The sequence below is a fragment of the Anarrhichthys ocellatus genome, unplaced genomic scaffold (genome assembly GCF_004355925.1).
Source record: "Anarrhichthys ocellatus isolate YVR2014 unplaced genomic scaffold, GSC_Weel_1.0 scaffold102, whole genome shotgun sequence".
NCBI lineage: Eukaryota > Metazoa > Chordata > Actinopteri > Perciformes > Anarhichadidae > Anarrhichthys > Anarrhichthys ocellatus.
The window spans coordinates 773,205-797,395 of NW_022280132.1; the positions used below are offsets into that span (position 1 = coordinate 773,205).

Here is a 24,191-nt window from a genome sequence, read left to right on the forward strand (position 1 = left end):
CACACACACACACACACACACACACACACACACACACACACACACACTGATGAGTATGTGTTCACTGACCGGATGGCGAGCAGCTCTGTCTTCTCATCTGGATCTTCAGGATGATCTCCTGTTGGAGATACGATAACATCCTTTGTGTTCCCATATCTAATTATATCTCAGCATGTCCGTTACATGAAGTGAACCACTCACGTCCGCTGATCTTTGCGCTGACCCGCTGCGCCAGAGCGCCGCTCTGAGCCAGCTGGTCCCTGAAGCTCTGGCCCATGTAGTAGTCGATGTCGTTGGCCCTCAGCAGCTCCTCGAAGGCCTTGGTGGTGTCTCCCAGGTGCTGGGTGAGGATGTTGCACACGCCCCGGCCCTCCCTCAGTCGCTGGCGGAGGTGAGACAGCTCTCTGGCCTGAGCCTGGATCAGAGTGTCGAATTTACTACGGAAAGAGAAGAACCAAAATGAGAGTTGCATATTTTGATATTTTAATACAATTCCATTTTTGTCATAATAGACTATTTAAATCCTGTACTGCTTCAGTCAGCACAGTGTCATTAGAAAGCATCTTCATTTTAGACTTAAAAAAAATTAAAATAAAAATAATTCCAATTCCAAGGATTATTAAAAAATGTTTTCTTTTGTCTAGTTTAGTTAGTTTGTCGTCCTGTCTGAAGATACTGTAGCTACAATGTGCCATTTGTGAGGCAATGTCCAAATGTAAAGACATCACAACAGGGTTTAATGGGCTTGGAAATAAAAATGAATTATACTTTTTGATACTAGATGTCACTCGGCCCTTTTTAAATGTAGTTTTGTGACATTTTTCTCAACAATGATAACGCTCTAAAGTTGAGTTCCTGTAACCGGTTCAATAGCTTTTCCCTAAATTGTAAATGTTTTGGTATTTGTATATACAGTATATGTATAAATATATAGACGTATGTATTAACAGGGGGACCCGAATCAGCCCTTAAAAAAAGCACCAAAGCTTCACTGTAGCTACAGTTTGGTCTCACATGGCAAATGGGTTCCCATTCTCGTGCCAGTTAATCCCCTCTGACTGTCAGGCAGCTGAGTTTACATAAAAACATCTGTGGTTACGCTTGATTAACATGGACTGATACTGACAGGACACTTGGTGCCTGCAGTGATTAATGGATCACTGCACAGACTGCGCTGCATCAGGGAGAGGCTGACAGGAACTAGTAAACAGTTATTCATGTTATAGATACATTTTATAGGATCTTAATCAAAGGATCATACAAATATTTTTGCATGTTTGTTTGTTGATAGTTTTTCATAATATGTCCCCTTTAATCAAAAATATGGAACTTATCTCCTTTTTTACAAATTGTAGTGTCCCGTCACTCACCCCGGCCAGGTGGCAGACTTTAAGTCCTCTCTGACAGACTTTTTCCCTCCTTTCCTCAGCTGGTCCTCCAGTGCGTCCACGCGGGACACCAGCTCCCGCAGGCCCTTGTCCGGGTGAGGGTGTCGGGGCGAAGCCAGAGGGCCTCCGTCGGATGACTGCCAGCCCTCGTCCTCCTCCGCCCCGCTCTGGGAGGGTGAGGCCTGGAAGGACCAGTTGACCTTGCGAGGTGTGGAGGGCCCGCAGTCGCTGGAGGTGGAGAGGGACCGAAGCCGGCTCTGAAGCCCGCGGATCACTCCCTGAGAGCGGGACAGCTGGGAGCGAAGGTCCTCGACGAGGCGCTGGAGAGATGACGTCTCGTCTCCGGAGCTCTGGGTGGTGGTTTTAGTGAAGGTGGAGCCGCCGCCGCCACCGCTACTGCCGGCAGGCCACCACTGGGAGCCGCAGTCCAGAGACGTGCACATCTCCAGGTCATCAAACTCTGTCAGGAAACAGCAGCATTAAGCAAAACTATTAAACTGTTTCAAAGGGTGTGTTTTTGACTAGATGTTTAAAGGAAAGTATGTATAAACCTCTAAAGATGTTCATGCACAGACGCTACATTCCACTGTCACTCTCCTTTGCTTCCCTCTAGTGTTTGTATGATGCTACTACTACTATTGATTTTGTATGTTTCTCTGTGCAAAGTCAATTTGAAACGGAGTCCCCGGAGACATTCAAACAGTCCACTGGCCCTCCTGTAGGGAGTCTCCAGCAGTCAGACGTACCTGGGCTGCTGGTGTCTTCCCTCTCGGCCTCATTCTCACTGCGGCCGCAGGTCTCGTAGCCCATGTCCTGCAGGTCCACCTGGATCTGCTTACTGTCCTGCTGCACTGCCGTCTCCGCTGCAGAGACACAGAAGAAGGAGGAGATGCAGCTTTACACCAGTGTGTTTGCCGTCGACGTCACTGGCATCCATCTCTATTTTTTGTATAACTGCTATGTTCATTTTGCTTATTTTCCTCAACAGATGTATGGAGCGATAACAAATGACTGACACAACACATAACACTTCAAGTTCAAGCCATCCGTCTGTCCACTCACTGAACAGCTCCCTGTAGTCTTTGAGCTGCTCGGCCTGAGCATGCACTGTGGCTTCAGACACCATCAGTCTCTCCTGCAGCTCTTTGCTCTTCTGCTGCAGACGGACCTTCTTCTCGGGCGTCACAGAGGACACGGCGCCCTGCGGCTGACCGGCAGGCAGCTCGCTGTCCAGGACATCCTGGACGACAAACAGGAAAAGACACAAAGAAAACACTTTTGTTAGATGGGCTTTATACGCATGGACAGTTGTTGTCCTGTGGGGAGCGAGGACCTGCCTGTTCTATGAAGCAGCCCCCCCCCGTACCTGTGAGGAGTTGGCGAGCAGGTGCAGTGACTCGGGTCTGTTGGCTCTCTGCTCATCACTGGTCTGGATGTTGGTCTGCGACAGAGACGGCTCGCTGTCCCAAGTGTCCCACATCTCAGAGCTTTCCTCCTCCTCTTCATCCTCCTCCGTCCCTTCTATGGTCACATCCAACTCCTCCTCCAACACCTCCTGCTCATCACTCTGTTTACTGTCGGGCTGCGGGCCTTCACTCAGCTGATGCCTCAAATCTCCGTTCTCTGCCTGCAGGCTGAACAGAGCTTTCCTTCAAAGCGGGCAGAGAGAGAGATGGAGGGTTAGAAACAGGTTTAATAGATAAGTGTGGCGTAATTACCTCCGCCATGGAGATGATGTATCCGGTTCTGTGTGTTTGTTTGTCTGTCTGCAGGATTGCGGAAAATCTGCTGGCTCGATTTTTGTGAAACTTGGTGGAAGGGTGTGGCATGGGCCATGGGAGATCCCATTCAATTTTGGAGTGGATCTGAATCACGGGAATTTTGTCGGGGACTATTTTCTCTCTTTTTTGCTCTAGTGAGCAACTAAAGTGTGTGTTGGTGATGAAGGAACATGTTACCCAGTGCTACAGTGTTGCCCGTTGATGTGCTTTTAATGGACGGATACAAACAATACTTGTTCGTAGGATCCATTCAGCCTTATCGTCATCGTCTTACCTCATCTGTGAAAGTGAGGAGAAGCCGGCCTTCTCCAGTTGAGCCTTCAGCTCTCCCAGCTCTCTCTCCACCGCCCTCTTCTGCTCCACCAGCTGCTTGACCTCCGTCAGTCCCTGGCCTTCAAACAACAGGTCCTGGGGCGGAGGCTTTCTTGTACCTCCAGAACCCTGTTGACAGTCAGAACGGTTTCTGAATAATACGCTACGAGCCCCCCGAGGTGCAACTCACTAAACGAGCACAGCCAAGCAAAATTACAGTTACGATATTGAATACATCATTTTTAGTGCAAATGGACCAGAGATCCAAGATCAACAATCAATGTTCACAGCAGCTTCATGCCTCATAAAACACCAGCCCTCAGACATCAACCTGTTTCCTGCCTTCGGTTAGTTTGAATTGTTGCACCGAGGCCTCTGACAAGAAGTTTCGGAGGGAATGTTAAGATATTTTGAGTATACTTTATTTACTGTATGCATTTGGTGATTGTGATGCATTGTTTGTTTCAGAGGTTAAAATAACAGACTATATACTGGATAAAATACACACAAATGAACTGAAGGAAAGCTGAATCTTTCTCAGTGATCCAATGAGAACCAGACACATGAAGGGTCAGAATTTTCAGAATACACAACAAGTAAAGAAATAAGGATTGTGTTCAAGGTAATATTCCAACAATTCTATATGAATAAATAAAGTGTCAGAAACTACAAATGTCTCGTAATAGATAACTATTCAAACTGAAATCCTCATCCATCACTCTTCTGGGATGATAAATCCACCCCTTCTCAGACTGAATGTGGAGTTTATTATAGGATGTTTGGCCTCCATTCGCTTTAAAAAAAATTAAAAAATCATTCAGACGTTCGCATCAAACATATTCATACCTTGGTGTTGGCCACGGACTGGACCCTCAGCTTGGACTCCTCCTCATCGACGCTCTCAGTGCACTCGCTGTTCAGATCATCATCAGCCTCGTCTTCATCCTCTGAGCTCAGCTCTACGCGAAGCAGGAGAAAGTGTTAGATCTCTGCCGTCACAAGAACTTCTTTTACATCTCACTCAACCTCAGGTTTATGTTAACTTTGCGCAATTCCACAACCATTCTGCCGAGTGTCACACTGTCAGCACTGAGAAAAAAAACATCTGTATAATTCTGAAACAGCTGCTCATCCAGATCAGCCGACATTCTCCTCTTTTCATCACGATGTAACTTGTAACGAAACTTCCGCTACGCCGCTGAATTTAACATCGTACATGAATGTACGTATGAACAGCTCGTAGTTCACCCAAACCAGGATCGTTCTGTTTTTAAGAACTTCAGTGTGAAGTCACTTCAGGAACAGAATGGACCAATAGAAGGGATGGATCTGGAAAGTTGAAGATATTTAAAGCGGACAGGATTATGGGTAATCCAAGCTATAATAGTGAGCTAAATCATGGCCAAGACTTTTCTTGAAAGTCCTGTTGATGAAGTGAACTATAGGCCTGTCTCTAATTAGCATCCTCAGTGCTATATCCTGTTTCCAGGACTGTTACCCTCCATGTTTCATTACTACTTGGATTTGGTCTCATATCAATATGAACTTTCAGGGCCGTAGAAACCACTGAAGCCATATCCTCAGTATTGTTTCTGTGGGTTTTCGTTCTACCATTACACACTAATTAGTGTTTTGTTTTGTTTTAAATTGGTTTGATTTATTGAGATATTCTCTACAACATTTATCATATATGTTTTAAGCAAAAAAAGATCAAGATAAATTCAAGTAAGATGAGGGAAATTGTTTCTCCGTCAGAACTGCTTTACTATATTCAGTAACAGGGTGGTAAATTTATGTTTTTCATTTTAGACAATCACGAAAGGGCAAATATAATTGTGAAATGAATAAGTATCATGCCGGTTGGGAGACTAGTCAAAATGTTCTTAGGCAATTTGAAATGAATGTTTTCAAAATTCTCAATATGGCCCTATTAAAACAGAAAACTAGGAATAACCGGATGTTTTGTACGTTCTATGAAGTGACATTGAAGTTGGTGTGAGGTGTGTTGCACACAGAGAAGGGGTCATCTTCTTCCTCTGTTCTAAAGTTACTGTGTAAATACGAGTGTGAATATACATGTAGTGGAGACAGAGCTACAGTAAGGACGGGAAGTCATAAAACATGGAATATATTCTGAAGACTTGTTTATTGAACGGCTCAATTACATGTAAAGGTTTGAAAATGTATAAATAAAATATAATATCTGCAATACAACGGATGTGGCAAAAACGTTTATGGAGTATGTGCAGACACACACACTTTACATTCTTCCGCTTTACGGGAAGATCAATAAGAAGAAAGAAGCATTCATACTTACTGTGCTCCAGTGTGACACTCGATTGTGTGATATTTGTTCATTTTGAATTACACAGATGAACTGATGGTTGTTGAATTGCACATCGAGTCTCATTAAATCACAGAATCAAACTTATATTAAAACATTAAACATTTTCTCCATAAAGATAGCTGTACAGTAAGTATACATATTCATAATCACATAAAGGCAATGTGGAATGTGCTTATATTTTCATATTGTTCAGTAAAACAGAATGTGAGTTGTTGTTTTTTTTTTGCAGCACTCAGAAACAGAATCATTCAAGCTGCTGAACGTGCAAAGGCACCCACACATCCACGTACAAGGTTAAATATGCTGGCATACGTAACCAAATATGTAAACACATTTATCGCCCCATTGAACAGAGTGAATTATGCTTTGAGTCATACAAAATAGAAAATATGAAAGCAGTCTTCAACGTTAAACTGCACTGAAACATTTACAAAACAATTAAATAAAACCGTGCCATCATTTAGGATTAAACCCAGATGAGTTAACGTGAAGAGCTTTGTTCCAAAATGACAAAATGATTTAAACAAAAACAGTGTATATTATTTACAAAAATGAATTATTAAAACAGAAATAATTCAAAGAGTTTTCAGAATTGAAGTCTGAGGATTGTACAATCGGGTTTAATTGATGTGAGTTTTGATTAAAATCAGTAAATTAGTTATTAGTATTTATAGTATTGTTTTATGTATTTTGTATTATTCAATATTGTTGTTGTATTTTGGAACAGGAGCTCCACCACTATACCCCCCCTGCCCCCCCAACAAGCTTTTTGTGCACAAGCACCTAAAATAAAGCTACTGATTACAGTCATGATCAGTCAGAATGATACTGAACCAAAATGTCAGCCTCTTCTTGCCTTATTATAATATATATATATACTATTTTAGCATTATATTGGGAACTTAAAGGACCAGTGTGTAGGCTGTAGTGATATCTAGTGATGAATACCCCTCCCTTCCCCAATGCCTGAGAACTACTATGGCAGTGAGAGGCCCTCTGTAGAGCCAGTGTTGGGTTTGTCCGTTCTGGGCTACTGTAGAAACATGGCGGTGCAACATGGCGGACTCCCTGAAGAGCACCTGCTCCGTATGTAGATATGAAGGGCTCATTCTAAGCTAACGAAGACATCAATTCTTACTTTCAGGTGATTATACACAAATGAAAACATATATACAGTATGTCATATAGTTTTATGAAAACTATATTCCCTTTCTGCTGAAAGATCCCCCTAAATCCTACACATTGGACCTTTAAAATGGTTGGAGCTGTGAGGCTTTTTGCTCTCAAACAATGCAAAGTATGTCATGTTTGAGTCAATATTGAACACAATGCAATAATTCAAGAGGTCAAACTAAATCATGCCGCTTGTTAAGGGGGATTTTAGCTGCTACAGTTAACTGTATTATGAAATGAACGTTGAGAAGTGTTAAGAAGCGTGCAAAAAATTAAATTCAGTACTATTTACACCCACAAGGTGTTAAATCTTGTGAAATCAGTGTGAACACCACCCCCAACCACCACCACCACCACCACCACCACGGCAGGACACTCAGAGCCCCACACCACAGCCACGGCTCCCCGATGCTGTTACAGATACTGTCCCATGCTTCTCTGATGCCCACCTCCAAACTCGGGCTGCCTGCCGTTGGGCCGGTCTCGGCCCAGGATGGGGCCTCTGGCCGGGGTACCGTCCCGCTGGACCAGGCTCTCCCTCAGCTCCTGGACCTCCTGGGTCAAACGCTCTAACAGCGGGAGACCGGAGGGCTCCACCATCTGCCTCTGGAAGTCCTGCAGAACACACACACACACACACACACACACACACACACACACACACACACAAACACAGAAGACCATGACATGTACACACATGCATTAATACGCAACACATACACAACACAAAATATTGGGTTTATAGAGGACAGAAAGCTGCATTTTAAATCAGCAGAAACAGGGATGTTACATTCTGTTTATTTCAACTAATAATGTTGTCCGAGTCTCTCATATTTTGGGAAATACTAGCCTTTTTACCCAGTTGGGTAAAAAGGGTCTTTGGAAGCTAGATAAGTACTGCCATGTTTTGAATATTGGCTTCTTATATGAGAATATAAAGTATGAGTATGTTAAAACAAAATTTCAAACATGTAGAAAGATCCGTCTCACTGACCCTGATGATCTCCTCCTTCACATGCAGCGTCCTGCTGAGGGAGTCCACCTTACTGGCCTGATTCCTGCTCAGCTCCTGGCTCTCCTGCCCCCTCCTCAGAGCCAGACGCAGCTCCTCCTGCACCACCTGGAGCTCAACAGCCAAGTCCGGTCCAGAGTCGGACCTGGATCCGACACCTGAGCTCAGCTGTCTGCGGAGCTCCTGGAGCCTCCCAGTCTGCTCGGTCATCACCTCGCCGAGCCGGCCCGCAGAGTCCTGGAGGTAGATTGGTGTCACTTTTTCCCCCGTACAACTTTATATTGAACGCTTCTACTGAGCTCCTCCTCTCCTCTACCTGAATGTACTGGTCCCTGGAGCTGATGGTTCTGAGGAGATCCTGGACCTGCTCCTGGTGCCCCTGGGCCTGGTTGGTTCGGTCGGCCAGCACTTCCTGGAAGAGGCGGTCTTTGAGCTGGAGGCGGACCTTCAGCTCCTCCAGAACATCGCTGGGAGCCGATTGGATCTGAGCCAGTATGGAGCAGCGCAGGTCCTGCATCCGAGAGAAGTGAAGAAGAACAAAAACATGAATCCACAGCAGGAAAAGACAACAGTGAAGCGTTATTTTTAGCTGCTCGTGTTCCTATTTTGGTACAGTTTTCAATGCATGTTAAATCTGACAATAAAGCAGGAAAATGGAATCATCAATTTCCCACCTGTGCTTCACAGTCAGTCAGCTAAAATTATTCTTCTGTTTCTCTGTCTTGGTTCTTTGATTTATTAAAGGAAAATTGTAGGTAAATAACAAACACAATGGCCACATTACTGACAATACGATCCAGGTTCCTTGAATCTCGGATGGTATTTTCAATAACAGCGTGCCCTTATTTTGAAATTCTGTGACTATACTTATAATTCACAAACATGACACTATGGCCACATTCGCAGTGAAAAAGACATGTTTCGTCAGCAGCTGCATTTAATTTAAATCTGAGGATCTGATTATAACGGATATGTTATTGTTTTAAAGGTCACTTCCTGTCTGTACCTGGGCCTCCTGCGTGCGAGCGTGCAGTGCCGCCTGCAGCTGGCTGATGATGCCGTCTCTCTCTCTTAGGATGCTGCTCTGTCTCTCTCCGCCCTCCTGCTGCTGCCGCTGGATGTTCCTCCAGGCGTCGCACACCTGCTCCAGATGCAAAGCCTTACCACGCACCAGCACCTCCAGGCTCTGACACACACACACACACACACACACACACACACAGACGACCAACAATGAGAGGTGGTGGCGGCAGACTGAGAGGGAGAAAACGTGTGATTTGTGTGTGTGCGTGTTCTCACAGTGATGGTCTCCTCGTTGTTTGACAGGACGCAGCGCTGCCTCTCCAGGTCTCTCTCCTTCTCTCTGAGCAGCAGCTGAAGCCGGCGGGTCTCCTCCTCTTTCTCCTCCACGCTGCGGAACTTGTCGTCCACCGCTCGCTGGGGGTTGGACGGGGGGAAAAAGAAGCATCAATCATCACTGAACCTGACGGGTTAGGTGTGGCCTTAAACCGCTGAGTAGTCCATTTTGAAAACTAGGAGTCTTCCAAAATGGGCACTAAAAGTTTCTGGATTTTTCATCTCAATGAGGCTTTCCCTGGTTAAATAAAGGTTGCGAATATTTGTATTTTCTGTTGTTATAATCAGATTTGGTTTTATTTAGAGCACAAAAATTACAGGTAACTCACAGAGGCTCACAGGATGTAGTAGATGACCATTAGTGTGTGTATGTGTGTATGTGTGTGTGTGTTGTTTACCTCCAGAGCTCGGTCTCTCTCCCTGATGCGCTGGCGGAGTTTGTGAAGCAGAGAGTCTCTCTTCTCCTTTGGATCCTCCAACAGCTCACAGTAGTTCTGATTAAAAAAACAAAATAATCAGTCAGCGCACACCATTTTAGAATAAGAGTTCAGGATAAGATTACCACTCTGTGTGTGTGTGTGTGTGTGTGTTTGAGCGTCATAAAAATAGAAAAAGTGGGGCCCGACGATTTAGTCCAAAAAAGCGGGGCCTGGGTGGACCTCTAAACCTTTCTGTCTATCTACTGGGAAATTTGAAAACAGATACCACATTAGTGGAAGTGAGTCCATCAACAGAAACTCTGAATTCTTCTGGAAACAACTGTGGAGCTATTGAGTCACTTCAGCTGAATTTTGTCGGAGCATCTAGTCTGCGTTTTCTGTTTGGATTCTTTGCATGCTTCACATGCCAGAGTTCTGTAAAGTGACCGCTGTGAGAATCCTGTGAGTGTTTGTAAGTGCTGGTGCAGGTTTATCTAAAAGCCTCAGAGAATAGTGGTTTTCAGTTGTCTGACCTCTACCAGCTGCTCTTTGGTCAGCAGGGAGGTCCTCAGCTCTCTGATGGTCCTCTCTCTCTCCCCGTCCAGCCTCTCTCTCTCTCCCTCGGCCTCCCTCCGCTGCTCCTCTCTCTCCTGCAGGGCCGATCGAGCCGTCTCCAGAGCCAGCTGCAGATCCTGAACGTCGCGCACACACGTCAAAGTAAACGACAAAGAGCCAAGATGCAGGGCGGTCTCAGACTCGGTAAAAGAAATTAGCAAAAAAATAAAAAAGATGGACGCAAACCAACAAGTAGAACTAACAATTCAAAGCGGTCACACTCCCGTCGTCTCTCACCTGGTTGTGCCTCTCCGTCTCCCTCCTGTGCTGCAGCGCCCCCTGCAGGTCTTTGTCCAGCCTCTGCAGGGCTCGGCTCAGGTCCTCCTGCGTCCTGCCCGCCTGCCGCTGCGCATGCTGACCGGCCTGCAGCTCCAGCTGAGCCCGGAAGAGAGACGCCTGCAGAGCCAGGACCTCGCCCTGACCGCGAATACTGTCCGCACCAGACACCTGCAGGGTCCCACGGGCGGAGAGGGGACGGATGTGTGGAGAAAGAGAAAGGAAAGCTTTGACTTTGAATAATGGTGGTTAAATACTCGACTGAAACCACATCTAAGCCATCCTAATAAAAGATTGTAGACAACCAGAAACAAGTTATTTCAGTGGCTATGGTGTGAATCTGTGTCATCCTGTATATTATACAAATAAAGAAGCTCTATGGTGGTATCATTCAGTGTCATGTCATGGAGGACAAACCTGCAGCTGCTGCAGCTGGTTGCGGTTGGCGAGCTCTTTGAGAGAACACAACATCTTATTCTGTTCCTCAATCACCCGATACAGCTCCGCAGCCTGCTCACACACAAACACACACACAGTTTAAATATGAAACTGTGCTTTCTTTGTGCGTTTCCTCTTGTGACACTCTGCTGTGTTCAGTCTTTTCTTTCTCTGTCTAAATCTATTGCTTCTTGGCCTCTTTTTCCTGACATTTCTTTCCTCTACGTGTCTACCTGTCTGTCTGTCTATACGTCTCTCTACCTCTGTCTCCTTGGAGTTCACGGCATCAGTGATGTTCTGGATGCTTCTCTCCTGTCGCTGGGCTTCCTCTTGGGCCGAACGCAGCTCCAACTCCATCTCACCGAGACGCTCCTGCAGCTTCTACACACACACACACACACACACACACACACACACACACACACAACAAGAGACTCAGTACAGAAAGTGTTGCTGTAGAGCTGAACGACTCGTGCTCAGATGGGCGAGGAACTGGTCCAGAGTTGGTACAGTACGGGTGAGGTGTTCGTACCTGGTTCCTGGTCTCACTCTCTCTGATCTTGGTTTGGAGCGAGCAGACCTGGTCCTGGGCCTTCTGCAGCTCGCCAACACACTGACCTGCGTTGCTCTCATACTGACTGAGCTGGCTCTCCTGCTCATCAATCAGCCTCTGAAAGACAAAGGGACAAATAATCAGTGGTGAAAAGTTGGACACACACACACACACACACACACACACACACACAGTTATGTGTGTTGTTCCTGCAGCTGTTGTGTGAATGATTGAGGGAAAGTGGAAAGTGATGTCAGCTCACTGCTGGATGACTTCCTGTGGAAGCGGCTGTTGCTGTGGCAGTATGTTGTTGACTTCCTTGTTTTTGTGATCTGTGTAATGATGTGATGTCACTGTGCCCTTTGGGAGGCTGTATGTGGGACCTTTTTCTACAGCTGCTTTAATTGCAGCCCCACAACAACACAGGGCTGTACTGGAGAACGGTGACGGAAAAATATTTTTTGAAAGACCCAGGAAATGGTTGAAAAGGTGAAATATTATTGTGAGAAATTTAGGACAGAATTCTCTCAATGCGACCGCTACGATCCACTTCCGTCGGGATTAAAGGAGGGATCACTCAGGTTACACAGGCTGAGGTGAACCTGTGTGCTACATTTACAAAACACGAGACGTCTTCTCTTCTGTTAAATCACGAAACAGACCTCTGGTATAAAAGGGCAGCAGTTAGAGACATTAAAGTCACCAGCATCTTTAAATGCTGTGGAGCCTTTATCTGTGTGTAAATGGCAGGAGTGTAAATTTCCTCATTCATAGCAGTGAGAGGTCTTTTGTACAGACTGGCATATTGTTGTATAATAGAGCAATGAACCAACATGACGGACCGTAACAGAGCTGCCTTGTCTCTGTGTGCGCTGCTGGCCCACTGAGCCACATTCACGCTGATCATCAACATAACAATAGACGTTATGAACATGGATCGGCCGGAGTGGAGCCCTTCACACGGACTGACTGCTGCGGTGCTTGGAGACTGTTCCCATGGCAACGGAAGTGTTGCTAGGATACCGACAAGGACAAGCATTTATGCTCCCCGAGAGGGTAATCAAGGCAGCGGGTGTGTTCAGCATTCTCCGCGAAGGAGATGAGCGAGACATAAAAACCCAGTGAGATTCGACCTCGTTCAGTCTGGATGGAGGATGCTCGGACCCTTCATCAGATTTGTTTTCCTGTACTTTATCAGTTCTTACAGACAGCGAAAACCGCCTGGGCATTATTTCAAAAGGATAACATCTACGTAGGTTTCAAACCTGGTTTCATGGTCGTCACACAGCCGTTCAGTTTTAGCCTGAAAAGTAGACTGAAATGCCCTTTTGTTTGTCGGCTGTGTCTCAGAGGTCTGGGACCAGGCTAGTTCTTGCTTTTATCAAATTTTCCTTACTTTCAGAATTTAAATGGGAAACGTTTTTTCAAGAGGCACTCCAAAAAATGTTGTATTGCTCTTCCATAAAGTTTGAGGACTTGCAATGCAAAAGACATGACAAAAAAAAGATAAAAATCGAAGCCTCAGAGGCTGAGAAGTCCTGACTTTTGGTCTTTTGTATTGGTAAATTCTTTAAAAAACCTTGATCCTACATTTCCCATAATGCAACCCACCATGGTCTTACTGTCCTGTCTAAATGAAAGCTACAGATTCAACACCGACAGGATCAACTACTGTGAGGTCATAGGTCAACCAGGTATTGTGGCCACTAGTCTACCTGCTGAAAGCGGAATGGACCGCACTGAACATAATCATCCAGCCACTGCTCCTCCATCTCGTCCAGCTCCGCCTGCAGCTCCTGCTGGGGACACGGGGTCACGATCTCTGGTACGGGCTGGTGGGAGTACAGCTCACAGTCTGCTGGCCCTCCAAAGGGCGACCCCAGTTGGATGGGCAGGGGTAGCAACAGGCCTTGCTCCAGTTTGGTTTTGCTCAGAACTGGGAGCTTGCTGCCCCTTTGGGGCTTCACTGGCCGGTACTCCCAGCCCCTCAGGAGGCTCAGCATCATCTCGAGCCCGGAGAGGGAGCTCTCACTCGGGGGTTTGTCCCAAGGAGCGTCCCTTCTCGCTGGAGCCTCCTCTGGACCAGTTTCGTCTCTTTCTTTGTGGTTCACGGGAAGGCAACTCACGTCCACGGCTGTGTCAAGAGATTCTACGGACGATGCCGGGCTGGGACTCGTTCTGTCACACATGACCTTATCAGTGTCCAACTCGGTTGAAGAGGACTCAAAGGCGACCGCTGTAGCCTCAGACTCTTCAGAGGTTCTGCCAGAATCCTCGACTCCCAGAGTGGCTGTTGAGTAGCGGGTAGATGGACCGCAGGACGTGCTCCTGCGTCCAGCCCTGCGAGGCACCTTACACACTGCCTCGTAGTCGGAATCAGCAACACGGAGCACCGCACAACCCCTGCACCGCCTCGGCTTCTGGCCAGAGACAGAGTCTGCTCCTGTGCACTGGTGGTGGTGGTTGTGATGGGTGTGGTGGTCCAGGGCCGGGTCCTCCTTATCAGCCCAGGATTCATATACCGAGTAAGTCAGATCATCCTGGATCATATTCGAGTATCTTCCATCCTGCAGGGCTGACAGATCCACCACAGGCGAGTCCTCGGACTCTGCATCAATCCCAACGACCACCACAACGGACCCAGGCGGAGCCAGGCTCCCATCCTCTGCGTTGTTCTTCCGGTACAGACCTCCGATACACTGCCTCAGCCGGTGTTTCTCCAGCAGCAGCTTGTGGAGACGCTCCAGGGACAACGCCTCCACGCGGGCGATGACCGTGTCGAAGCGGTACATGCGGTCCAGCATGAAGGCGCACTTGGAGCAGGCGAACTCCCCGCGGCCGTCCCGGTTCAGCTCGTGGCCCAGGGCGTGAGACAGCAGCACCTGCAGGTTGAGCTTGGCCGCCGGGTGGAAAATCCATCGGCGCTGGTTGCCGCAGAGCTCGCGGGCGCAGATCCTGCATGCCTCCTTCATCTTCACCACGTCCAGCATCACAACAGCACGTTGCAATGAACGGAGGACCAATAATATAGGAGCGCTTCAGAGTCAAGTCAATTTCTTTTGTCGCGTCTAAAAGCCGTCTTTGGATTGAAGGATGAAATCACAAGTGTTCAGAGTAAAGAACCTTTGACTGGACTTTAGTTCAGGCGTGGTCCAACAGTTTTTTTTTCCCCAGATATGTCTTGAACAAAAGTCTCATTCATCCTTGTACAGAGATGCTTTGATGTTGTTGTCGCTCTTCAGCCTTCAAATGTCAAGTGTTGACCTGCTGTCCTCATGAAAAGTATGTGTTTTTAAGCTCAACTTGAATGCGTTTTGTGTATTTCAGACTCCGTTCTGCTGAGGACAATCGTGTCATATGATTGAAAGCTCCAGCTCCACTACCTTGTGGTGAGAGATTGCTTCATCTCAGAAATGAACTTTTAATCTCAAATTTGAAGTTGAAATTTTGCCTACAGCATCAATAAAATCCATTTAACTACTCTAATGAATTAGAAGCGTTAATCAACTTTGAATCAAATGGGCAGAAAGTGAGATTTTGAGTTGACCTGAATCTCTGCATAAAGCATTCAGATTGATCATAAACACTTTGCGGATCATCCGTCTAGTTGTCCCTCATTCAAAAACAGAAATCTCGTCGGATCACGGTGACATGACAACGTGATCAGCAGCGTTAGTTCAGGGAGAAGATTTGCAGGCAGAGCGGATGTGATGAATCTCTGCCCTGGGTTGCATTTCACTTCCTCGATGGTTCACTGCAGACATCATGTCACATCGATCCGGGGTTTATTCCCGCCTCAGTGATTCCGGTGAAAGTAACGAGCCCCAGCTAATGTCACTGCAGTATTTTTTATTGTGTGCCTTTTAAATCAATGACGTCTGTCTGCATGACAGCATCTCTCCGCTGCTGCAGCGTGCCCCCGTTACGATCCGACACGAACGCGGAAAATAAAACGATCCCTCCCGGTCGACGGTTTTGCGCGTCTGTGGGTTCACCGGAGACCATCCGGGTCCCCGATCCGTTTTCTCCTCACCGGCCTCGGCTCCAGCAGCTGAGGATGGAGGGAGAGGCTGTCGCTCCTCGAGCCGCTTTCAGAACGAGACAACGAGGCAACGTTGACAGCAACCAAAGCTCGTGTGCCTGTAAAGATCGCGAGGAGGTCTCACTCCGCAGCTTTAACTAGTCCCGTCTGGCAAAAGTGGGCTCTGGTTGTAGTCCAAGACTGTTATAATTGTATTATCGTATCCTATTTCTGGGAATATTCCACAGACATAAGTCGTATTCTTTTGTATCATTTATCACATCTGGGAGCAGTGATTCACTGACTTATTGACTTATACATCAATAATAATAATCCAATAATATAACAGTTTTTAATTTATATATACTGTATATATAACTGTTATATTATTATTAATACACTGACACCACTCTGCATTATAAGCATTTCGATACATTAAGTAGGCTATGTGTTTTGGTAATACTGACATTTTTATACTGTGGTAAAAACAAAGAAGTAAAAAATATCTGAAACACAAGGAAATCATGACGCCAAATGCATTATGTTTGTCATTTTGACCCATACGATCTTCTCCTTCTAATTTTTTATGACCAATTTTCTTTGTGTTCCAATATGTTTTTAAATCGTTATTTGAATGGTATTATTTCTAGTTAAAACTGACGGCTGATGTATGGGTTTTGTTAATGTAGGCTTTAAATTGCAAACACAAGAGGGATTGTAAACATTGAGACATGACTGATGATGAGGCTCAGGTCTGTATTTCAGTTTTCAGTTTTCGGTCCCCCGCATCATTGAGAGAGTGAGACCTCTGCAGCCGGGACTGAACCATTTTACTGGAAACAGGAGGGACGCCGAGCCCTTTAGACCTCTATGCAGACTCTTTTTAATACACATTTGGGACTCCTTCTGGCGAAACATTCGATCACTTAGTTTGTTTGTTCCTTAATTGATTATGTTTTCCATTTAATTCATTATTTCTCCTTAAGGTCAAATCAAATACTCAACAGCATTAAAACACCATTTTGAGTGTTTTTCAATTAATACAACATAGCTACAGGCCTGTGGAACTGCTGTGTGTCCTTTACTGATGTAAACTAACAGTAGAACACGTGGCTTAGATAGAGCTTCCAATCTCTCCAAGTTGACGTTAAATTGCAGGTTGTGTCTTTAAGATGCTGAAATGTAAAAACAAAATCAGGTCTGAAACTGCAGTTTTGCTTTTTTATTTTAAGATGTTATACAAAAAATACTTAATTGAACATCTTTATTAACCTGAAATTTACTTCACTGATAGCTTTTATTTTAATTTTTTTGTCTTTTTACCCCCCTTTTTAAATTGATTATATTTTCACTATTTAATTATTTAATTTTTCTCTTACTGTTTTCCATTTTGTGTGCTGTTCAAGTGTTGTCACCTGTGGCTGATGATGACTCCACTGTAATGAATACTGGACACTGAATAATTGTGTGTTTTACTGGTTATGTATTTAATGTCATTCTTATGCTGATGTTTCGTACCTGATGAAACATTGCACAGCATCAGTATTGTGACATATTGTGGGATAATTATTGGTCACCCAGCTGCTCGCTGTGCTGTTTATTCCGTCTGTCTGCCTAATTAAAACCACTGCATTCAGCCCCCCAAAGCTGAGGTGAAAAGGAACTTCAGCGGGCAGAAACGGATCATTAATACCACAACATTGTGCGACTAAATATAACATTTTCATAAAGATTTTTCATTGCCAGTATTACTCTGTGTGCAGGGTGTGAACTGAAAAAAACAGGCCTGATTGTTTTCCATCGGGTTCATTAAATTCTCTGAATTGTCAGCGTGAAATTAGTTCATGCCTTTCCCAGGGGCACCCGGGCCTCGTCCGGCCTTCACATGCATGTCACACAATGAGAGGGAGGAGGGAGTGAGCTCTCATTTCCCTGAAACTCGTATCAGCGAATCACATGGCGCCTTAATAAGAGCAACAGGGCTCTGCTCTTAAAACGCTCACATCATTTTCAACACACTCTCAGGATCTTTTTCCCCACAGATACTCGAGTCTCCATCACCCGCCTTTCATTATCGCAGCAGGGTGGAGGTGTTGTTGATACAACTGTTCTCACATGTGATCTGTTTCCCTGTGTGTGTGTGTGTGTGTGTGTGTGTGTGTGGGGAAGTGGACACCCGCAGTCTCACTGACTCTCTTCTGGCCCTGACTGCGTCTGCATCTGTCACCCTGCAAGAGCCTCTGGAGACACGACACCGAAACACCGATCAGGCCGGAATGAGGCACGCAATCAAAAATCAATTAATCCTAATCAGAGACGAGTGCCAAACACCGCTGACAGACTGCGCCCGCTGTTTATTTTCCTTCAGAGTGGCAGAAATACCAAAGTGTGACAGCAGAGAATTGATGTCCACGCTCATTTTCTCCTCTCAAACGTCTCACTTGTTGCCGTGCCGAGTAAACAAGTGGTTCCTCCGGTGCATGCACGGGCCGCCTCCTGAAGCGGGGCCTCTGTGTGGAGCAAGCCGGAGCAAGCCGGAGCAAGCCTGCAGACAGTGAGCTGACTAGAATTAGATCTGGCGTCAGTGAGGAAAGCGGAGGCTAAACTGTGTGTGACCTGATATTATAGGGGGGGGGGGCATATCAAGTGCATTGAAAAGTAATATCAACTGATACAATGAGGGCCACATGGTGCACGGTTTCTTTGTTATTACTTGATTTTGTGGTTTTGTGGTTGTAGGCCTATATTCTATAATAAATGTGTTTGATCAACTTTCCAAACTGAAAATCTGGGGCTAGGTGATATTCTAAACGCATACTAGAGAGACAAGAGATACAGTTTCTTTTTAAGTCAAATTAAATGTAAAGAATACTTGAAAATCTTCTATGAACAGTTTCAAGGATTGCCCTGCTTTAAGGTTAGTTGAGGAAGGAAAGAAGGGAAAGGACAAAGGGCAGAGGAAGTGAAATAAGTAACGCAGGGCCAACAGAAGTATAAGGAAGTTAAGAAAAAATACAGGAATTGAGCGTAAAAAGAGCCCGCTAAAAGGAGAAAATATTTTGTTACAAATTAAAGACCTGTATTTCAATTTTTCTCAAGGAAAAACAACAAAATATTCGCAGGAAACTGTTCTCAAGGCTGAAAGATTAAAGTTATCTGGTTCATTTCAGAGTGTTACATTATTGTCACTTCATTTCCTCCTGTGGAGTCCAAGCTACGACTCAATTTTAGAAGCTTATCTCATAAAAAGCTGTTAGATAAATGGAGTAAAACACAATATTTCCACAAGAAATGTGGAGGAAAGATAGAAAGTGCGCCAAAGTGGAAATCACTCGAGAACAAAACAGCACTGAGCGGGCCTCAGTAATACATGCAATGCAGATCAGACACCACCAGGTGGAGCTACATCTCTTCTCTCACGTCTGTGAGTCATAAAGGCAAACTTAATGCTTCACAAGGTGACATTCACCACCAGCAACACAAGCTTAAACACTCAGTACATGTGTTACTATGAGAGAGGAGTCAACTACCAGGACACACAGTGACAAGGTGGGCGTTTACTGCTTTTCCTACCTGCATGTGTGTGTGGGCTCGGCTCTCACCGGGACTCTGTGGGGGAAGGAGAAGTAAACTTATGTTACACAGAAAGCATCATCGAAAATCTGCTTTTCTTACGGTACGGCTCTGACAACAAGTAAGGTGTTTAATGACAACATAACCATACAGGGCCTGATCTTGTCAGCCACAATATGTCTGTCTATCTGTCCGTCTGTGGTTTGAGCCAAAACACAGATAGCACCTGGCTCACCTGACTGGGTCACGTTCAGAGCCTGGATTTAAGGTCCTAACCAGGAGCTTTTCAGTACAAGTTATTAAACACGGGCCCAGTTGTCAGTAGAATGCATTAGATGTGTGAACACGTGTGTGTTTGAGGCCACTCAGCATATGCATGGATTTTTTGGCAGGGTGCGGACGGGGCAAAAATACCTCAGCTTCTCGTTCTTGCCTCTTGAGAGGAGAGGAGAGATTGTGAACTTTGACCTCGAGCCCGTCGACCCGGAGACCCAGCGAACGTTTCTGCTGCGTCAGCTCCTCGATCACCCTGAGAGAGAGAGAGAAAAAGAGAGCGAGAGAGAGCGAGAGAGAGACTCAGCATAACAAGTTTCAAGCTGCAGTGAAGTTCAAAGATCTGACCCCGGGCCAGTGTTGGGGTCAGTTACAGTATGTAGGTCAGAGCTCTGGCTCTTTGTTGTGGGCTGTTTTAGACGAGGTCAGTCAATGCCAGTGTCAGCGGCAGTATCAGTGTCAACAGTGCTGTAAATAGCACCGATATCCAGGAGCGTAGCACAAAATTCTGGAGCCTGCACATAAGCATTCTCTATTGGCCCCTCCCCCGCCACGAGGGCCAAGGATACTCAGTCCCCTTGTTGTAATGGTTGTTACATTACGTTATGTTATTATCTTTTTTCCAACCTTAACGAAGTCGTTTTGTTGCCTGAACCCAACCAATCATTACACAGCGTTGCCCACGTGGGATTGTGTGTGATATGAGGCTGATTTGAAACATATTTTTGACTCAGAAACCGGTTCTTTTAACATTCAACGTGGTTTCGAACATTTTTTCTGCCGACTGGGTTGGTATTTTTTGATTAATCCGTAAACTGTGTCCTCTATAAATTGTGTCTGTAAAGTGAGAAAATAGTACCGGAAAAAATAAACGCTGGGACTAACTACCGCATGAATGTTTTCAACAGGAGGTCAAAGTCACCTGTCTTTGTCGGCCATGGCCTGCCGGGTGAGCAGTCCACCTGAGCCTCCGCTCTCCTCCTCCATCCTCTCCACCATCTCTCTCTCCAGAGCCAGGCAGCGCTGACCCTCAGAGTCCGCCAGCGAGGCCATCTGCTCGGCCTCACCTCGTGCCAGCGAGGCCTCCTGAACGCAACACAGACGGGAGTAAAAAAAGATCAAATCAGTTCGTCTGTCAGTGATCTTGCATGTCATCTTGTTTAAAGGGATCGTTCCTGTTTATTATTATTATTTGAGTCTTGTTCTCAGTTGCTGCATGGATCCTGGGAGTGACTTTGTGTTTGTGTGTCTGTACCTCTTGTAGCAGCTGAACTTTGGTTTCGAGGATCTCCTGCATGTGGATGATCTCTTCCTGACGCTCTGACAGGCGACACTGCAGCTCTGCTTCATTCTGATTGGACAGGCTCTCTGCCGTCGACCTATTAGGGTTGTAGTTTCGGACAACGATTATTCTACGAGGGAAGCTGCAAAATACAACCTCCTTCTTTAAGGGACAACGTGTTAGCTTGAAACATCAGAATATTTTTGATAAGAGGATTCTTCTTGAATAGTCATAATATCTTGTCCCGGTGCAGATGTCTACTTGGTTGAGGAGACCCTGAATAATACATGTATGCAATAAAAACAGCTGCTTTCAAAGGCAGACGGGTTTATTTCATTGGCTTCTTTTCCCCTGTAGACAACAAACACACTCATGATTTATTTAGAGCTGGTCAATTCGATCAGGGTGTCATTAACGGGAGTCCCAAAGACTCAAAGGTCATAATGTTCTGCACTGCATGTAATCTGTCTCTACTCCACAAAATCTGATACTGCTCGATACGTTAGTTACGGATCAGTGTGTGAAGGTCATCAGAAGCAATATGAGTTTTATGGGATGTTATTCTTGAATTGTGCAGGCTGAGCACTGAGTTACAACCATTTTTAATGTTGGTGTATCTAAAATGCTATATTATTATATCTGCCAGGATCGCTCAATGTGGAAAAGTGGTTGCAACAGTTTTTTTCAAATCAGCCACACCCACAAGATTCTGGCAACCAATTCAAGACCATATGTAAAACACTCTGAAATGTCTCAACTGACTATTTGAAATGGCATGAAAACCACTATACGAAAAAAAAAATGATGGTATTTGTTCGATGAAGGTTGAAAAAACAGGCAAAAAATTGTTTTCAGGTCCATATTCAGGTCCACATTCTGCACATATCATTTCAAATTTGATTCATGGATGACAGACCAAACAACAACCAAACTTTTTAAATATGTGGAAGTTGCATTGTGCAAAAAAGGCCCCTCTGCACTGCAATTAATGTATATGGTGTATTCATTTTTTATGATGTTAGCAAAGGTGGTTTGCATTACAGGTCAGGAAACCCTGGCTTTTTAAAAAGGTGGTTGTGTCTAAAAATTCCACAAAATGTAATTGGAATCTGTTTGCATGTTTTTTGTGACACTCTGCTAACAGACAGAGGGATGGAGCGGGAGCAGAACCCTCCTCGCTCGGCTCAGGTTAATCACAAAACACTTAAACAGAGTGAACCGTGTGTCCAGGGGAGAGGAAACATGGGCCCCATGAGGGAAATGTCTCCGGACCCCTCGGTGGGCCGGTCTGTCACTGCTCCACCACTTAGCAACTTCAACACCAAGAAGGTCGCACTCAGGCTTTTCCTCCCCACATCTATCAGGCAGGCTCTGTTAATAGCTCTAATGATAAACTGTGGCCAGAGAGTTTATTTATGAAACAGCAGGGCACAGAGAGCCTCGGCACTGACCCCAGACTCCACTCAGACGCTCGCTCTCCTCAAAGGCTGGAATTCCTGCTACTTTTCATTATTTTGACAAAGTGCTACATTGACTGACGTTACTACTGCCCACACTGCGTGATGAAGACTGCAACTGAGCTAATGGTGTTTTTCCAATCACCAAACAACGGTAATGAATTTGCCATCCTTACTTACATACATGAGTGCAGTGTCGGTTAAGCAGGAGGACGAAACAACAAAACTAACTTTCAGAATGTACCTTCAGAAAAACACCACGTCCAAGGCTTTCTACAATCTGTGGAGTCAGCAGCTCTCCTTTTCCTCCATGCCTTACATGCATCATTTCATCTGTGCGCGCTCATATAGCGTAGTGTATTTTCTTCAGATCAAAGAGTGCACGAACCGACACAAAATCTCTAGAATAATACCTCAATGTATCAGTAAAAAAGGATGTGTTGCAAGCAGAGACAGCGCGGTGAACGCCTTGGAAGTGTATTCATATTGTGTGTCAATACAAGAAGCATTCATACACCAGTCCACCACGTCAACAAAAACATTTTCTGTCACTTCCCTCTGGTGGTGTCTGTCCATAAAAAGGGTTTTATTGTGTCCCGGTTCTGAAATATGTCTTTATGTGAGATTTCTTCCTCCACACCAACACAATAAAGAATGGGAATTCATTCTTGTGCTAAAAGCGTTGAAATATGGCACTGAAGAAACAGTAAAAAAGAAATAAAAAAAAAAGACAGACAGTTTTTTGGGGGCTGCCTAGATCAGAAAACATGTGATCCTTCTAACCAATCAGATTTGGCTCCCCTTCTTATGTCACAGGTTTGTTAGAATATACCGCCCCCCATCTGAGTATCTCCACGGCTTGAGATCTACCTTTGCAAAGCAGCGCCATATGTTTCTGGCCAGCTGATCAGAGCAGACTGGGCTTTTTCTGGAGGGGACTTAAAGAGACAGGCGCCAATGTTGTTTTATTTTCAACATTAAAGCATGTAAACATGTTCTAGTAGAAACCCAAAATAAAAGTGACAAACTTAAAATGAGCATGACATGTCCCCTAAGATATGTTTTTGTTTTGTTTTGGTAAAGATGTTAAAATGAACTGATCCGCTAAGAGACAGACAGCTGCCTCACAGACAGGTGCTGGAGCTCAAATAGTTCTCCCGACTCAGCAATGCGACAACCGCAAGACACCTCTGCCCTTCTCTCTCTCTACACCCTCCCCCCTTCAAAACAAACCCTCAGCGGGTCCCTCGCCCCACCCTCCAACCCCTCATCCCCTCTTCGCCCTACGACCCAGAACACAGAGCCACTTCATCCCCTTCAAAAGCGTTTCGGTGCTGAGCCCATACATGGCATTCCTCAGAGCTTAGCGTGTGTGTTGTGATAGCTAGGTGAGTCTACTGGGCCAGTGGGCTCGCGTGTGATGAGAGGCCGCCGGGTCCCGAGGGCGCCCGGGCTCTGATGTACGGAGGGACTCATGGGAAATAAAATAAAACTAGCGATGAAAAGAGTGTTTCTGTACTTCTCTGTCAGGTTCCCCTAAAGGCGGACTGTCCTAGACATGCAATATACCACGGGTGAATGATTTGTTGGATACATTTGGAGGTTCGAGGCACCATCATGGTAGCTGGGAGTCAAGAAGACAAATACTCACAGAGCTGTGTCCAGAAGCTGTTGTTTCTCCTCGAGCTCCTTTTTCAGACTCTCCACTTTAACCTTTAACTCGATGTTCTGAGAAAGAGATTCATTCAACAAAACAATAAGAACCGGTCAGTGTCTCAGTGGGGTATTAAGTCAAAATCGCATATATTTACAGCACATTCTTGTTCAGATGTGGGATTTTGTTGCACTTAAAACCAGGATTACAGAGCCAGTATGCAGTGAAAACAACGTCAATGATCAGTGGCAATGTTCAATA

At 45.4% G+C, this 24,191-nt stretch overlaps 1 protein-coding gene across 10 annotated transcripts in view; it reads right to left on the reverse strand.

The window, feature by feature from the left end:
• The window catches only part of pde4dip (phosphodiesterase 4D interacting protein), a 95,523-nt gene that overhangs the window by 19,631 nt on the left and 51,701 nt on the right, over positions 1-24,191 (reverse strand). For 7 of the 10 annotated variants that reach the window (XM_031876054.1, XM_031876053.1, XM_031876058.1 and 4 more), the window contains exons 1-20: positions 13,386-18,301; positions 11,650-11,787; positions 11,379-11,498; positions 11,097-11,189; positions 10,641-10,850; positions 10,322-10,480; positions 9,768-9,863; positions 9,313-9,450; positions 9,020-9,199; positions 8,330-8,524; positions 7,996-8,250; positions 7,451-7,616; positions 4,328-4,440; positions 3,444-3,610; positions 2,755-3,037; positions 2,451-2,628; positions 2,135-2,251; positions 1,371-1,848; positions 202-437; positions 70-118 (exon numbers count right to left, since the gene is read on the reverse strand). In XM_031876054.1, coding sequence (XP_031731914.1) covers positions 70-118; positions 202-437; positions 1,371-1,848; positions 2,135-2,251; positions 2,451-2,628; positions 2,755-3,037; positions 3,444-3,610; positions 4,328-4,440; positions 7,451-7,616; positions 7,996-8,250; positions 8,330-8,524; positions 9,020-9,199; positions 9,313-9,450; positions 9,768-9,863; positions 10,322-10,480; positions 10,641-10,850; positions 11,097-11,189; positions 11,379-11,498; positions 11,650-11,787; positions 13,386-14,660 — 4,646 coding nt within the window. In that variant the 5' untranslated portion in view covers positions 14,661-18,301. Of the gene's footprint in view, positions 1-69; positions 119-201; positions 438-1,370; positions 1,849-2,134; positions 2,252-2,450; positions 2,629-2,754; positions 3,038-3,443; positions 3,611-4,327; positions 4,441-7,450; positions 7,617-7,995; positions 8,251-8,329; positions 8,525-9,019; positions 9,200-9,312; positions 9,451-9,767; positions 9,864-10,321; positions 10,481-10,640; positions 10,851-11,096; positions 11,190-11,378; positions 11,499-11,649; positions 11,788-13,385; positions 18,302-19,264; positions 19,301-19,678; positions 19,794-20,459; positions 20,624-20,792; positions 20,917-23,927; positions 24,005-24,191 lie in introns of those variants that run through there. The other 3 variants (XM_031876056.1, XM_031876055.1, XM_031876057.1) reach the window with 1 other exon arrangement.